Source organism: Rattus norvegicus, chromosome 7 (assembly GCF_021556685.1).
Source record: "Rattus norvegicus strain SHRSP/BbbUtx chromosome 7, alternate assembly SHRSP_T2T, whole genome shotgun sequence".
NCBI classification, from domain to species: Eukaryota; Metazoa; Chordata; class Mammalia; order Rodentia; family Muridae; genus Rattus; species Rattus norvegicus.
Window position 1 is genome coordinate 72,573,286 of NC_141540.1, and position 14,295 is coordinate 72,587,580.

General features: G+C 49.0%; 2 protein-coding genes and 1 long non-coding RNA gene across 4 annotated transcripts; 2 read left to right on the forward strand and 1 right to left on the reverse strand.

Annotated features, from left to right (window-relative positions):
• Positions 1-3,320: 3,320 nt before the first annotated feature.
• Positions 3,321-6,759, forward strand: Cdk4 (cyclin-dependent kinase 4). Of its 2 annotated transcripts, NM_053593.3 has the most exons (8): positions 3,321-3,461; positions 3,917-4,150; positions 4,282-4,417; positions 4,530-4,697; positions 4,847-4,956; positions 5,663-5,713; positions 5,802-5,937; positions 6,396-6,759. In NM_053593.3, the coding sequence occupies exons 2-8, from the start codon at positions 3,933-3,935 to the stop codon at positions 6,486-6,488; spliced, it is 912 nt and encodes a 303-aa protein (NP_446045.1). In that variant the 5' UTR covers positions 3,321-3,461; positions 3,917-3,932; the 3' UTR covers positions 6,489-6,759. The 2 variants fall into 2 exon arrangements, with proteins under 2 accessions (NP_446045.1, NP_001389324.1); NM_001402395.1 differs by lacking the exon at positions 3,917-4,150.
• Positions 6,751-9,625, reverse strand: Tspan31 (tetraspanin 31). The gene is made up of 6 exons (NM_001008378.1): positions 9,470-9,625; positions 8,724-8,891; positions 8,278-8,358; positions 7,843-7,974; positions 7,641-7,754; positions 6,751-7,553 (listed from the first exon to the last, which is right to left on the reverse strand). The coding sequence occupies exons 1-6, from the start codon at positions 9,530-9,532 to the stop codon at positions 7,479-7,481; spliced, it is 633 nt and encodes a 210-aa protein (NP_001008379.1). The 5' UTR covers positions 9,533-9,625; the 3' UTR covers positions 6,751-7,478.
• A 140-nt stretch (positions 9,626-9,765) lies between these two features.
• LOC148004734 (uncharacterized) lies at positions 9,766-10,380 on the forward strand. The gene is made up of 2 exons (XR_015625423.1): positions 9,766-9,909; positions 10,185-10,380. It is a non-coding gene; the product is annotated as an uncharacterized LOC148004734 (long non-coding RNA).
• Positions 10,381-14,295: the final 3,915 nt, after the last annotated feature.

Sequence of the window (14,295 nt, forward strand, 5' to 3'; positions counted from 1 at the left end):
CCCCAGTCCCGCTCCGACTCCCGGATTCGGCTCGGCTCGGCCCGTACGTTCGGCGGTAGCAAATGGCGGCTCCTTCCGGCGGCGGCGGCGGCGGAGACCCCCCCGGAGAGGCGGGCGGGCGGGGCGGGAGCCGCGGAGCCGGTGAGGGATGGAGGGAGGGGTGGGGCGGGGAGGGGGAGCGGAGGAGAAGGGGCCGCGGCTGCGCATCCCCGCCCTGCCCAGCACGAGCAGGTGTCCCCAGGGGCGGGGCGAGTGTGCGAGACACGGGAGGAGGGAGGGAGGGAGGGGAGTGGCCAACGAAGGGGAGTGTGTACCAGGGTGGAAGAATAGGTGTGTGCGCGCGGGTGGGGGTGAGGATGGAAGGTGAGTGGTGGAAGGCTGCAGGTGTAACGAGGCACGGAGGTATATGCATAATGGGCGTGTGCAAAGAAAGCTCTGCAGGGAGTCGGGTGTGCGGGAGGTGAGTGGGCAAGGGATGGACCCTAACAACTCACAAAAGATTGTAAAGGGTGCTGGGTGCGGGACTGGGAGATGCTGGTGTGCAGGAATGGAGTCAGATTGTGTGAGAAGCAAGCGATTGATTGTAACGAGTGAAGGTGGCGAGTGAGCAGAAAGGATGCCAGAGGAATGGGCGTGTCTTTCAAGATAACCCTCCTGCCCTCAGCTCTACTACTCTGAAATGAATACCACACAAACACGCTTAAATCTTTGTTTTAAATTGACCCCTAGAGCTACTACTGGGCCTATCTTCTTTTTCCTCTCTCTTCTTTTTCCTTTTTTCTTTTGGTTCGGCTTTATATTTACACCCTCCCTCTCAGCCCCTTTGTGAAGCTGAGAGAAAGGGATTCCCGGGGAGCCCACTGGGTCAAAGACACTGAGAAAAAAAATTAATTAGTAAAAGAGTAATTAACAGAAAAGGGAGGGAATGAGCAAGTCGAACCGGGGACAGATTGCCAAATTAAGACTCTTCAATGGAAAGTGGCTGCGAAGACAGTAGTGTTTAGGCAAAACATCCAGCCGCTGTGGGTGGACAGACAAATGGAGCAAGGGGGGCAAGCCTGTGACTTAAGCAGACAAAGAAGGCAGCTTCTGGAAGGACAGGGAGCTGCGGTGGGGTTTCATGGGCGGTAAAATGAAGCAGGGAATACCTGTGTTGGGAGTTGAATAAGCTCCCAGACAGCCTTTCAGAAAGCTAAAACACCCAAACAGCCCTAGGAACATAGCCAACGAAACACCCACCTCTCCAGCCCCTTAGCCAATTTAGGCCTGGATCTGTTTCTTTCTGCTCTTATTGGCAAGGCAAGAAGCACCCAGGCAGCAGAAGGAGATCTGTCTGATGCACACCTTCCCTGTGCTACTTGACTCTGATTTACATTAATCCTCTATTTACATTCGAATTCTCATATACATTCCCTCTCTACCCCCTTCTCAGACAAGGTTCCAATGTGTACTCCTGGCTAGCCGGGAACTCACACTAAGTAGACTAGGCTGGCTTGAACTCATAGAAATCCACCTCCCTCTGCTTCTGCCTCCCAGCCTCCCAACCCCCTCCTGGGATTAAAGGCATGTGCCACCATACCCCATCACTGTTACATTCTCAACCAACAAAGTAAGAATAGAAGTTAGAATGGAATGCCCCATAAAACAGGCAATAAAATGGTTTCAGTCTGGGTGTGGTGGCTCAGATCTGGAATCCAAGCGTTTGGACATTGGAGAGTCTAAGGCCAGCCTGGGCTACATGTCAAGACCCAGTCTCAAAAAAAAAAAAATACAGAGAAAGGAAAAGAGAGAAATGAAAAAGAGCGTGTTACATGCATGCCTTTACACTTAGTTCTTGGGAGATGGAGCAGGAGGGTCAAGTATTTGAGTACATGTCCATTTTAAGACCAACCTGGGCTATATGAGACCTTGTTTCATTAAAACAAAACAGTAAAAACAGCCAAAGTAGTTGCTCATGTCTGTAAAAACAGCATTTAGAGGCTATGGCACCAAGATTGCTATTGAGACCAGCCTCCTCAGCTATAGTGTCTCAAATATGATTTGAGAGTTTAAAGTTCAGGAATATAGCTCAGTGACTGAACCAATTCTTACTACATATAAAAACACTGACTCCAATCCTCGGCACCAAAAATAGGTCTAGATTTTAGCAATTCTTCACAGTTGGGAACATGGTCTTTTATCCTCATGCTCCTAATTGATGGGAGACAATAAAGGAGTTGGAGCCAACCAAATCGTCACACAGATCTACCTCTATCTGACTAGATTTCTGTAGGCAGACCATTTAGGAAACGCTGATCAGGGCAAGGGTACGTTCTAAGCAGGACTGGGGAAAAAAAGGAATGTGACCCCTATGAGGAGTCACAGGTTTGCAGAGGGACACAAGTCATATTCCAGCAATGTGGTGGTGACTGCCCTTGGATGTGCTCACCCTGTTGTCTGTTCATGCAATCACATATATATATAGCAATCTTAGTGTAAAGACACTTGTAAGATCAAGAACCCTTATTTCCAATAACTTCTTGCTGCTTTTAATATTCCTGGGGAGGTTTACAAGTTGGGAAGAAGGAGGGCATTACATTGTCGCCCCCCATACAGCGGCTTACTATGTTAATCTTCTTCTATCCATCTTTTAGTTTCCTCCTCGGATAGAAATTGTCTACTCCCTGTTTTTATAAGACCACGGTTGCCTTATTAGCTATCTTTATCATCACTTCAAAGGGCGGAGTGACTGAGACACCAAAACAAAAACATCGCATACCAACTGGAAGGAAGCACTTAGTAAAATTTTGTTGAATGAATGAGTAAAATGAAGACACAAATACGAATGTTTCCCCATGGCGGTGGAGTGGAAATGTTACAGCACCATCTCTGGCACCAGGATCTCCCACTAGCACCTCGACCTCCCGCCCACATAGAGACGCGTAGTGAGACTGAAGATGCTCTCAGGCTCGGCCTTGAGCTGAGCGTTGAGAGCTGGTTGGCCCGGTTGCCATGGCACCGCCTTGTGCCCCACCCTCTCTCGCCCCCACACACCCCCTCCGCAGTCAGGGTTTGGCAGCCGGTCACGTGCCACACAGCGTAACCACACCTCCGCTTCTCAGCGCAAAGTAAAGGGGTCACGTGGGATAGCAACAGGTCACGTGGCAGTACAGGTCCCGCCCTCTTCCCCCACCACACCCCTCCCATCAAAGGGGCCCCGGTCGCCGAGTGCGCATGGGTGGAGGTCACGTGTCCAGAACGTCCGCCGTCGGCCCCGCCTCCCGGGTTTCCGCGCGCCTCTCTGGCAGCTGGTCACATGGTGAGGGTGGGGGTGAGGGGGCCTCTCTAGCTCGCGGCCTGTGTCTATGGTCTGGCCCGAAGCGTCCAGCTGCCCGGGACCGATCCCCGGTGTATGGCGCCGCAGGAAACGGCTCCCGGGCCCAGATAAAGGGCCACCTCCGCAGCTCTTGGCCGAGCGTAAGGTGAGTGCAACCCTTTCCAGAAGCGGGGGGCCAGTCCCCACGAGCACTAGCACCCTCCAGCTCCCCACGCGTGCGCGTCGCTGGCTGAGTATGGAAGGTGGCCCAATGGCGGGAAGTGGGGCCTTTGTGGTCGTGGGCGAGGGTGTGATTTCAGAGAGTGAAGCGCAGACTGTTCCATGCAAGCCCTGTGCACTGTGATCTTCTTTGTGCCGGGCGCAATGGTCCTCCGAAAGAAAAGAAAGCATTCTTTTCTTCCTCCAGGACAAAACGTGGCTGGAAGAGGGTTTGTTGGAAGTCTTTGTGTTACCTAAGGAGCGCGGGCCCTGGATGTGTGGAGGGTGGGATGCTGGTGATAATGTTGGTGAGGTCTTGTGCAGGAGTTTCTTTGTTACTGCCGGGTCATCTCCTCCTAACTGTGAGAGAGAGCTTGGTATTAGAAGCCTCTGTGATTGTAGATCCCCTGCTCCGAGAATGGCTACCACTCGATATGAACCCGTGGCTGAAATTGGTGTCGGTGCCTATGGGACGGTGTACAAAGCCCGAGATCCCCACAGTGGCCACTTTGTGGCTCTCAAGAGTGTGAGAGTTCCTAATGGAGGAGCAGCTGGAGGGGGCCTTCCCGTCAGCACAGTTCGTGAGGTGGCCTTGTTAAGAAGGCTGGAGGCCTTTGAACATCCCAATGTTGTACGGTGAGAAGGTTGGATTGGGAGTGGGGCGGAGAGGACAATAGGACCCGTTAGTCAGGAGTGGGACCCTAGAACGCCAGAGGCCATGTTGAAACAAAGGGGATGGCCAGCTCCTGACCATTTGTTCTTCTCAGGCTGATGGATGTCTGTGCTACTTCCCGAACTGATCGGGACATCAAGGTCACCTTAGTGTTTGAGCATATAGACCAGGACCTACGGACATACCTGGACAAAGCACCTCCGCCGGGCTTGCCTGTTGAGACCATTAAGGTGAGTGGAGGGGTGGGTGGAGGTGGATTGATATGTGCAGTAGAACTTGTTGGGATTTTGGACACAGTGATACATAGTTTCCACAGTTCTCTGCTTCTTTCTTCAAAACCAGGATCTGATGCGCCAGTTTCTAAGCGGCCTAGATTTCCTTCATGCAAACTGCATTGTTCACCGGGACCTGAAGCCAGAGAACATTCTAGTGACAAGTAATGGGACAGTTAAGCTGGCCGACTTTGGCCTAGCCAGAATCTACAGCTACCAGATGGCCCTCACGCCTGTGGTCAGTAAGACAGTAGCCGGAATAGGTTGGGATTCGGGGTAGGGCTTGGTGGTTTCCCAAAGCGACTAAGGAGTCTTGTACTTGAAGTTTTCAGAGCCAAACAGTTGTTTACGAGGACAACACTCACTTATTTCTCCTATTCTCTTTAGGTTGTTACGCTCTGGTACCGGGCTCCTGAAGTTCTTCTGCAGTCTACATATGCAACGCCTGTGGATATGTGGAGTGTTGGCTGTATCTTCGCAGAGATGTTTCGCCGGAAGTATGGGACTAGAAACATTTGTTTTGTTTGCCATGGGACAGGGTTTTTCTGTGTAGCGCTGGCTACACAGAAACGAGATCAGGCAGGCCTTGAACTCTTGCCTCTGCCTCCAGAGTGCAGGAATTAAAGGCATGTACCACCACTGCCTGGCTGGGACTTGAAACTCTTAAGCCACCTTCAGTTCCACAGATCTTTTGCTGCTCTCTCACGGTGCTAGAGGTTGGAATCAGGACTCACGTACACTCAGCCATGCCTCTATTTCTTTTTCTTTTTCTTTTTCTTTTCTTTTTTTTTTTTTTTTTTTTTTTCAGAGCTGGGGACTGAACCCAGGGCCTTGCGCTTGCTAGGCAAGCGCTCTACCACTGAGCTAAATCCCCAACCCCTCAGCCATGCCTCTGTACCACTAAACTAAACACTCTGCCCCAGGTCTTTTACAGACTTATCTGTTCTTGACCATTCTTGTGCATGTACAGTGCAGGATACCCAACCTGGGGTTTCCATAGGCATGGTCCCCTGCCATCCAGCCATAGTCCCAGCCTACCCAGTTCATACCAATCACCTTGCCTAGAAAAGAAACCACATGGGCAAATCTGAAATGCCCTGGATTTAGTAACTTCCTGTTCCTTAGCTCCACACTCTAGTTTGGTCCACTTAACGGTTACTCCGGTTTTTAAAAGAATGTACTTTGACTATCTTTCTACCTTAGGCCTCTCTTCTGTGGGAACTCTGAGGCTGACCAGCTGGGCAAAATCTTTGAGTAAGTATCCACTAAGGAAAAGGAAAGGAACATTCCATAGCAACTGGCTGGGAAGGGGCCCCTCCTGACAGTTGTCCTGTCCCTACAGTCTCATTGGATTGCCTCCAGAAGACGACTGGCCTCGAGAGGTCTCTCTTCCTCGAGGAGCCTTTTCCCCCAGAGGACCTCGGCCAGTGCAGTCAGTGGTGCCGGAGATGGAGGAATCTGGAGCGCAGTTGCTGCTGGTACTGGGCCTGAGCAGGGATTGGGTTAAGACAAGACACGGCATGGCCTGGGAAGCTGGCTCAGTGGGTAGAGCTCCTTTGCATAAGTACTGAGGACCTGAGTTCAAATCCCCAGAATCCACGTAGAAGTCAGGTGCTTCTGTAGTGCCATTCTTGTGGCGAGATGGACAGATCCCCTGGTAAGACAGCAGTGCTGGACTTTGTAAAAGATGGAGGGCAACGACCAGCAGCCCAGACTGCTGAGCTCCACACATAAACACCGGCTTGTGCGTACCCACATTTCCACACATGAGCAAGTGCACACAAAGACAAAACAGAACCTTAGGGGCCCTGGAGCTAAGATTTGGCTATGGACAGTCTGCAAATGGTCAGCCAGAGGAGGATAAAGGAGGCTATTCAGCCACGTTGGGTGGGCATCAGCTCATCAGCTGTTCTCTGACCTTTGCCTCTCCCCTTAGGAAATGCTGACCTTTAATCCACTTAAGCGAATCTCTGCCTTCCGAGCCCTGCAGCACTCTTACCTGCACAAGGAGGAAAGTGACCCGGAGTGAGGAGAGGGGCTGCCTTTTCCAGTTTCCGGACGCTGTGTGGAAAGAACCTTGCTGAAGTGGCAGCCTCTGCCTTCCCCTGAGGCTATGGAGAGTCCTCCGGTTTAGCCTTAAATGACAATTCCCTACCTCTCCTTATGAGGTTTACCCCACCCCCACCCTCCTGTTTCTCTACACTAAAGGGCAGGCATTATCTGTCTTCTTCCCTCCCTGATTTATATTGGGATCTTTTTTATACAGGAAAACAAAACAAGACAAAGAAGTATGGTCTTTATTTTTCTTTAATGTTTTTCTGATTGGCGTTGCCACTGGGAGATTTGAAAAAGAAAAAACCAAATGAAACAAGTTCCCTGCAAGGACCTAGGCAGGCAGTCCAGCTCTTTGGCTGACAAGATCGGAGAGGATCTTTCAAATCCTTTCTTTGAATATTTGGTCAAAATGGCTTTAGTTTAAGTCCACTGGTCCTGTGAGATTGTAGGTGAGGCTGGGATGACAGACTGGTAGAAATACTTGCCCAGCACTTGTGAGGCCTTGGGTTGTAACTGGTTTTCCTTTGGTGTTCTGATTTTGTTCTTGAAGGGAAGGAAAACAGTTATGAAAGGCTCCCATCAGCCACCTGTGCTTCTAGGAGTGCTAGACCCTCCTAGGCAGAGAAATGGAGTCCTCTCCCCCTCCATAATATTCCCATCAAAATACACAGACATAAATAAATGTAGCCATCACTTGATCAGTTCTTAGGAGTGAGGTAAGGGACCTTTTTCTCTCTAAAACAAAAACCCCTGTTGGGGGTGGCCATCCTAGGTTTCCAAGAATTTAAAAAGCCGGGAGAAGGCAAGGCCAAGTCAGAAGGATCACAAGGCTGGCTGAGTGTGGTGATGCCTGCAATACTGGCAGGAGGCTGAGGCAGGAGAATGCGGAGTTCAAGGCCCTCCATGGCTAGAGCTGGGTAGAAACCAGCCGAGGCTGCAAAGATCCTGTCTGGGAGATCAAATCTCATAGAAAGGCACTAGGATTGGCTCGAGGGTCTTTTTGATTCCGGAATCTCATTGCTAGCCAAACACCGAGGATCTGCAGGAGAGGGAGAGAAGGCGGGTTGTTTCCAATCATGGGGTTGAAGGTTCACTCACACGTGTGTGCATGAGGGAACATCATTACCTCTGTGAAACTGAAGAAGAGCCCAACACCTCCTAGGATCTTGAGAGCTTTGTCTGAATGTTTTAGGAATGTCTCCCCACACATCTGGCATGGAGAGCTCCTAGTTTTGCACAGCTGGGGACAAAAAGAGAATGCAAAGCCGCTCACTTGCCACATCCCAACAGCAGTCAATGTCCCATAAATGACAACTCCTTCAACTTACTGCACTGCAGGAAGCATCATCATGTAGGTGCACGGTTGTAAGGTTAAACAAACCACAGCAGTCAAAACTTCTCTCCAGTTCATGCCTGGTACTGTTGCTCAAGACCCACCACGAAGCATTGATGACATCTGCCTAGAGCACCCAGGCATAGGAACATTAGTCTCCCTGCATCCTGCTCAGTTCAAGAGCTTCTATTTCCCTGCTCCTGTAAGGGCAATCCCACAGAAACCACTGCGCGGTATCGTGCAGCACGCACAGTCCTTGGTAATGTCAAGTGTCTTTCTCAGGTTCTCTGCATCTTGGGGGAAATAATCACACATGTCAGGGAGCAGACACCTGTGGGAGCAGTGGGTCTGAGCAGGACAGGATGAGGGGGTCAGACTAAGGTTTAAAAGGTGGGGAAAGCAAGCAAGTACTGAAAGGGCTTACCCTTACCTGTGTGTTTCTGTTAATAGCCAGACATGAGCAAGAGATTCCAAACTGGAAGATGAAGACCAAACCCAGGATGATCATATACTGAGAAGAAGTTATGGCAAAAGAATCTGGTTTCCATTTAAAATACCTCATTCAGGGAGAGACAGGCAAGCAAACCTGTATGGAGGCCAGCCTAGCGTGAGTTCCAAGCTAGGACTACCACACAGCATGATCCCGGTTTTTGTCTTTAAAATCTCACCACTGTAATTCTAACTGCAATGTGGCAGGCAAGGGGGCAGAGTTCAAGGCCCTTCTCTGTTCCCAAAACTGCACCTTTATCAAGTTGGGGGTGGGAGGGATCATCAACTTCTGGGGATTACAGAATAAGAACGAAGAGACATGTCTGAGGTCCCCTGCCCAGGAAAAGCCTGCTCAGCCCCCAATCCCAATCACTTAGGTCAGGATACAAAGAAAAGCAGCACTTGATGGTGGTTCACGGCACCCACCAGTCCAGCCACTGCAATGAGGAGAAGGAAGACTCCCACAGCAATGACTCCTCCAATGATGTGAATGCTGGACACCACACCGAGGCCCTTGCCCCAGGCAGCTACGCCAATGAGCAATAAGCCCACAAGCTGCAAGAAATAGAAAGAATACACTTTATCCAGCCTGATATGGTGTCTCAGACCTGAAACCGAGGCATTGCCAAGTTCCAGGCTAGTCTGTGCTAGCTCACTACACAGTGAGACCCTGTCATCACCAAAGAATTCTACCATGCATCACAGCCCAAGGCTATTACAAGGGGACGTGGACTTAACAAGGTAAGCGCTTGAGGTGTGCAGTCGGTACTATTCATCTCTAGGCGCGCTTCCCAAGTAACTGGGAGTAGCTGGGAGAGAGTAGGGCAAGGTACTCAAGATACAAATGGAAACCTTGGCGTTGTCCAGCATCTCTATTTTGAGAAGAAACTGGAGCAGAAGTGAAGACTGGAACTATAGGCCCGCAGTCTTCAATTCACCTCTGCCCACCACCAAACAAGCCCCCATCACCGGAAGTCTCTCCTCTTCACGGAAGTAACCAGGAATTCCCTCTTCGCCGGAAGTTTCTGGGAAGCTTCCCAGAACCCCCAGTACACCCATCTCCACTCCGGAAGTCCCCTAGAAACTCCCCCATTCTTTCCGCCCCGGAGCTTTCCCCATTTCCAAAACCTCACCATATAAACCACGTTGAGAGCGCACAGCGCATTCTTGGAACAGGCAAATCCGCCGCAAGCCATCTCCCCAGATCTGGGGACCCGAATGGTCCCAAGACTTGTGGGGAGGGTACTGAGGACCGTCTTGTAGGAATCCAACAGCGTCTATCGCTTTAAATCCAAGCCAGCCAAACCAATTCTCTGCGCCTGCACCGTCCCACCCCTGCCTCTGGATTGGCGAAACTCGTGGCTAATCCAGGACATCCAGGACTTCAATGCCAATCATTCTGCATTACGTCACCAGCCCGCCTCTCAGTCTTTCCCTTAGTTTCTTCATTGGACGAAACTTAAAAAGAAAAGAAAAGAAACTGAGGCCAGGGTTTCTAGACAGTGTTTTAGGGACCAGAGATTGGATTCCCGAGCACGGAGTTTCGAGACTAGGAACCCAGGAAGATACTCAGGTGAACAGAAAAACGGGAGCTTGTAGAGGTGGGAGGAAGAGGCTCTGCACCTCTAAAGATTACCCTTCCCCGCCGATTTCCCGATGATCTCACGATGATGCCATCGTTTTGTTGTTAGTGCGTCATACTCTGGAACAACAAGAGGAGCCAAATGAACTATGTAGCCCAGCTAGGAAGGATCCAAGTCAGGCATAGCAATAGCGGGCAAATCCTCATGCATGTGTTAAATGCGTTTACTAGTACTCATGTTCCGTTCTGCACTCCTTTCTCTGCAGTGTGAACACGCCAGAAATTCAGGTGGAGACAGTGACTTGAGGCTGGTGCATTCCTGTTCGTGACAAAACCACAGGCACAGACGCTGGTGTTCTCTATACCTTTAGAACACAAATGTGCCTGATCAGGGCTGGCACATGGCACAGTGGGGGCGAGTCTGGAATATGAATAAATAGAGTCTCCATACTCTAAAATGTATTTATTTTTGTTTTATGTGCATTGGCGGTTTTGCTGCATGTATGTCTGTGTGAGGGTGTTGTATTCAGGAATTGGAGTTACTGTTGTGAGCTGCCATGTGGGTGCTGGGAATTGAACCCAGGTCCTCTGGAAGAAGAGCCAGTGCTCTTAGTCTCTGAGCCATCTCTCCAGTCCCGAGGTTTCATACTTTTCACTCCAGAGGGGGAGTAGTGGATGGCCGGTCGATAACGTTATTGCATAAGCGTTTGGACATAGTGCCCTTTGAGTGGAGTGACAAAGGACACAGCCTTTCTCTTCCTCCTGGGTAAAGAAGCAGCCTTGGTGGGAATGAAACCAGAAAATGCTCCCATCAACTCCACTCAGTGATGTGAATCTGTGTGTGCTCACATCCTGTGACTGCCGACAGCCAGTTTGTGCTGAAGTCAAACTGCACGGGTTTTAGCTTTATGGGCCAGGCACTTAAACCCCCGTATCTCGGGGCTAGGGATTTAGCTCAGTGGTAGAGCACTTACCTAGCAAGGCCCTGGGTTCGGTCCCCAGCTCCGAAAAAAAGAACCAAAAACAAAACAAAACAAACAAATAAAAAAAAAAAACCCGTATCTCCTTCTTCATCTGCAAAAGGGGGATAGATGGCCAAGCACCTACCCCTAACAATACTTCCCTAACAAATCTGGATCGTCGTGAGGACTAAAGGAGTTAGGATATGAGATGCCAGTACCGAGCAGCACTCAAGTATTGCCGTTTAGTCTATTTTTATGGAGTCCAGTAAATAATCCAAACACAACCCCTTTATCTCCAAATAAAAACATTCAAAGTTATTCTTCATATATCACCCTCAAGAAGATACTCTTGAGGGTCTAGAGTTGGCTCCAAGGCTAAGAGCACTTGAGTTCAGTTTCCAGCACCCAAGTGGTGGCTCATACCCTTCCAGAGCTCCAGCTCCAAGGGACCCAATACCTTCCTCCCACCTAGAGAGGCATCAGGCACGCACATGGCACAATACATACATGTAGGCAAAGCACTCACATAAAATACATTTTTAAAGATTTAAAGATTTTTATTTATTTGATGTTTCTGAATGCTCTATCTGCATGCACACCTGCCTGTCAGAAGAGGGCATCAGATTCCATTACAGATGGTTGTGAGCCACCATGTGGTTGCTGGAGATTGAACTCAGGACCTCTGGAAGAGCAGCCAGTGCTCTTAACCACTGAGCCATCTCTCCAGCCCAAAACAAAATAAATTTTAAATAAACTAAATACTGACCAGGCAATGGTGTCACAGGCCTTCAGTCCCAGTACTCTAAAGGCAGAGGTAGTGTGGTTTTGAGACCAGCTTGGTCTACAGAGTGAGTTCCAGGACAGCCAGGGCTGCACAAAGAAACCTTGTCTCAAAAAACCAAATAAAAATAAGATAAATACTTCTAAAATAGGTTTTTTTTCTTTTTTCTTTTTTTCGGAGCTGGGGACCGAACCCAGGGCCTTGGGCTTGGTAGGCAAGCTCTCTACCACTGAGCTAAATCCCCAACCCCTAAAATAGTTTTTAAAAGAAGATATGTATAAGAAAATAATTTGGGGGCTGGAGAGATGGCTCAGCGGTTAAGAGCACCCGACTGCTCTTCCAGAGGTCACGAGTTCAATTCCCAGCAACCACATGGTGGCTCACAACCATCTGTAAAGAGTTCTGATGCCCTCTTCTGGTGTATCTGAAGACAGCTACAGTGTACTTATATATAATAAATAAATAAATCTTTAAAAAAAAAAAAGAAAGAAAGAAAATAATTTGATACCTCCAGTTTGGATGAAACAAAATACTCAGGCGATGGCGCAGAGGCTGAAGTGCCTGCTATGTAGCTCGAGGGCCAGAGGTCAGATCCCACAGTGTACACAAGAGCCAAGTAGGTATGGCTGCTGCCTGTGACTCTCTAGCAGGCACTGAGGGTGGAGACAGGGGGTCTTCACTGCAAGTTGGCTAGCTAGTTTAGCCTGTTAGCAAGCTCTGGGCTTGCTGAGAGACTTTGCCTCAATAAGTAAGTTGGAAAGCAAGCAAGGAAGGCAAGCAATATCACCTTTGAACTAATCCACACAAAGGCACACATGTACGTGCCCACCCATGCACCCATCCTGTGAACGGTAGTTTTAAGTGTCTTGCCACAGTTCAGAATCACTTGGGAAGAGGGTCTCCGTGAAGGAGACCTTGCCTATAGTGGGTTGGCACTTAATTAATTAATTGATATGGGAAGAACCAGTCCAATGTGGGTGGCCCCACTCCCTAGGCAGGAAGTCACTTGAAGTTCCTGACTTGACTACAACTGAGAATTGTAAGCTGAAACAAATCCTTCTTGACTAAGTTGGGTTTTTTTGGCAGAGTACTGTATCACAGTAAGAGAGATGAAACCAGAGCACCTGGGAACACACATGCCTGTGAACACCACGCACACATACACATGCCAAAAATAATACTAACTGGGCCAAACTACCCATTACCCATGACCCCAAACTTGCTTGTCTCCGTTTTCTCCTTCAATTACTCATTCTTTTTCTACTTCAGGTCATGAATCAAGGGCAGAACAATGATACAGAGTTATGAGCTGGCAAGTGCCTCACTTGTGTGTGTATCAGATCCCAAGTATAATTAGATCTTTGTTCACCTGCTATGGACCTTTCTGAGCAATGGTTTCCATTTCTGCACAAGAGTGACAAATTATCCTATCCTACCCTTTGGGCTTGTCGTGGATATATATGAAAGTATGTTGTAAATGATTAAATGTTACACACATGCTAATTACTGTGATAGAAACTGAACTTGGAGCACATAGTTTTATTGGGTTATAGGTTATTTTCTCCCCTATAACCCATTCCCCCCTCAGGTCTTTTAAACAGGAGATGGTTATAGTTAGAGACAGACTAAGGGAAGTCTTTAGAAATACAAGAGAACACAGGAAATACGAGGACAAAAATCGGAGCAGAGTCTGAAGGAAGGGCCATGCAGAGACTGCCCCACCTAGGGATCCATCCCATGTGCAGCCACCAAACCCAGTCACTATTGCTGATGCCAAGAAATGCTTGCTGACAGAGCCTCCCAGAGAGGCTCTGCCAGAGCCCTACTGATACAGATGAGAATGCTTGCAGCTAACCATAGGACTGAGTACAGGGACCCCAATGGAGGAGTTAGAGAAAGGACTGAAGGAGCTGAAGGGGTTTGCAACCCCATAGGAAGAACAACGATATCAACCAACCAGACCCCCAGAGCTCCCAGGGACTAAATCACCATCCCAAGAATACACATGGAGGGACCCATGGTTCCAACCACATATGTAGCAGAGGATGGCATTGTCTGGTATCAAAAGGAGGAGAAGCCCTTGATCCTGTGAGGCTTGTTTCCCTGGTGTAGGGGAATGCCAGGATGATGAGGTGGGAGTGGGTGGATGGGAGGGGGAACATTTTTTTCCTCCGGAGCTGGGGACCGAACCCAGGGCCTTGCGCTTGCTAGGCAAGCGCTCTACCACTGAGCTAAATCTCCAACCGCAGGGGGAGCATCTTAATACAAGCAGGGGAGCCAGGAATAGGAGAGGGGGGAACCAGGAGAGGGGGGAACCAGGAAAGGGGATAACATCTGAAATGGAAATACATAAAATCTCCAAATAAATAAATAAATAAATAGCTGAAAAAAAACAAAATAAAGAAAAGAAAAAAGAAAAAAGGAATGTGTAGAGAGACAGGTAACTGGAGCCTAAACTCTTGATGCTTAGAACTGTGAGCCCTAGGTTTAATGGCTAAGCTATTTCTCTAGCACATGCAGGCCTCTGTGGAGACGGACCAAATACATGTGGATTTCTGTGTTTTTCTAAGACAAATTTGCGAATCGCCAAGAAATTCTACTGGCCACATTCTCCAGAACCCACACCCATCTTAA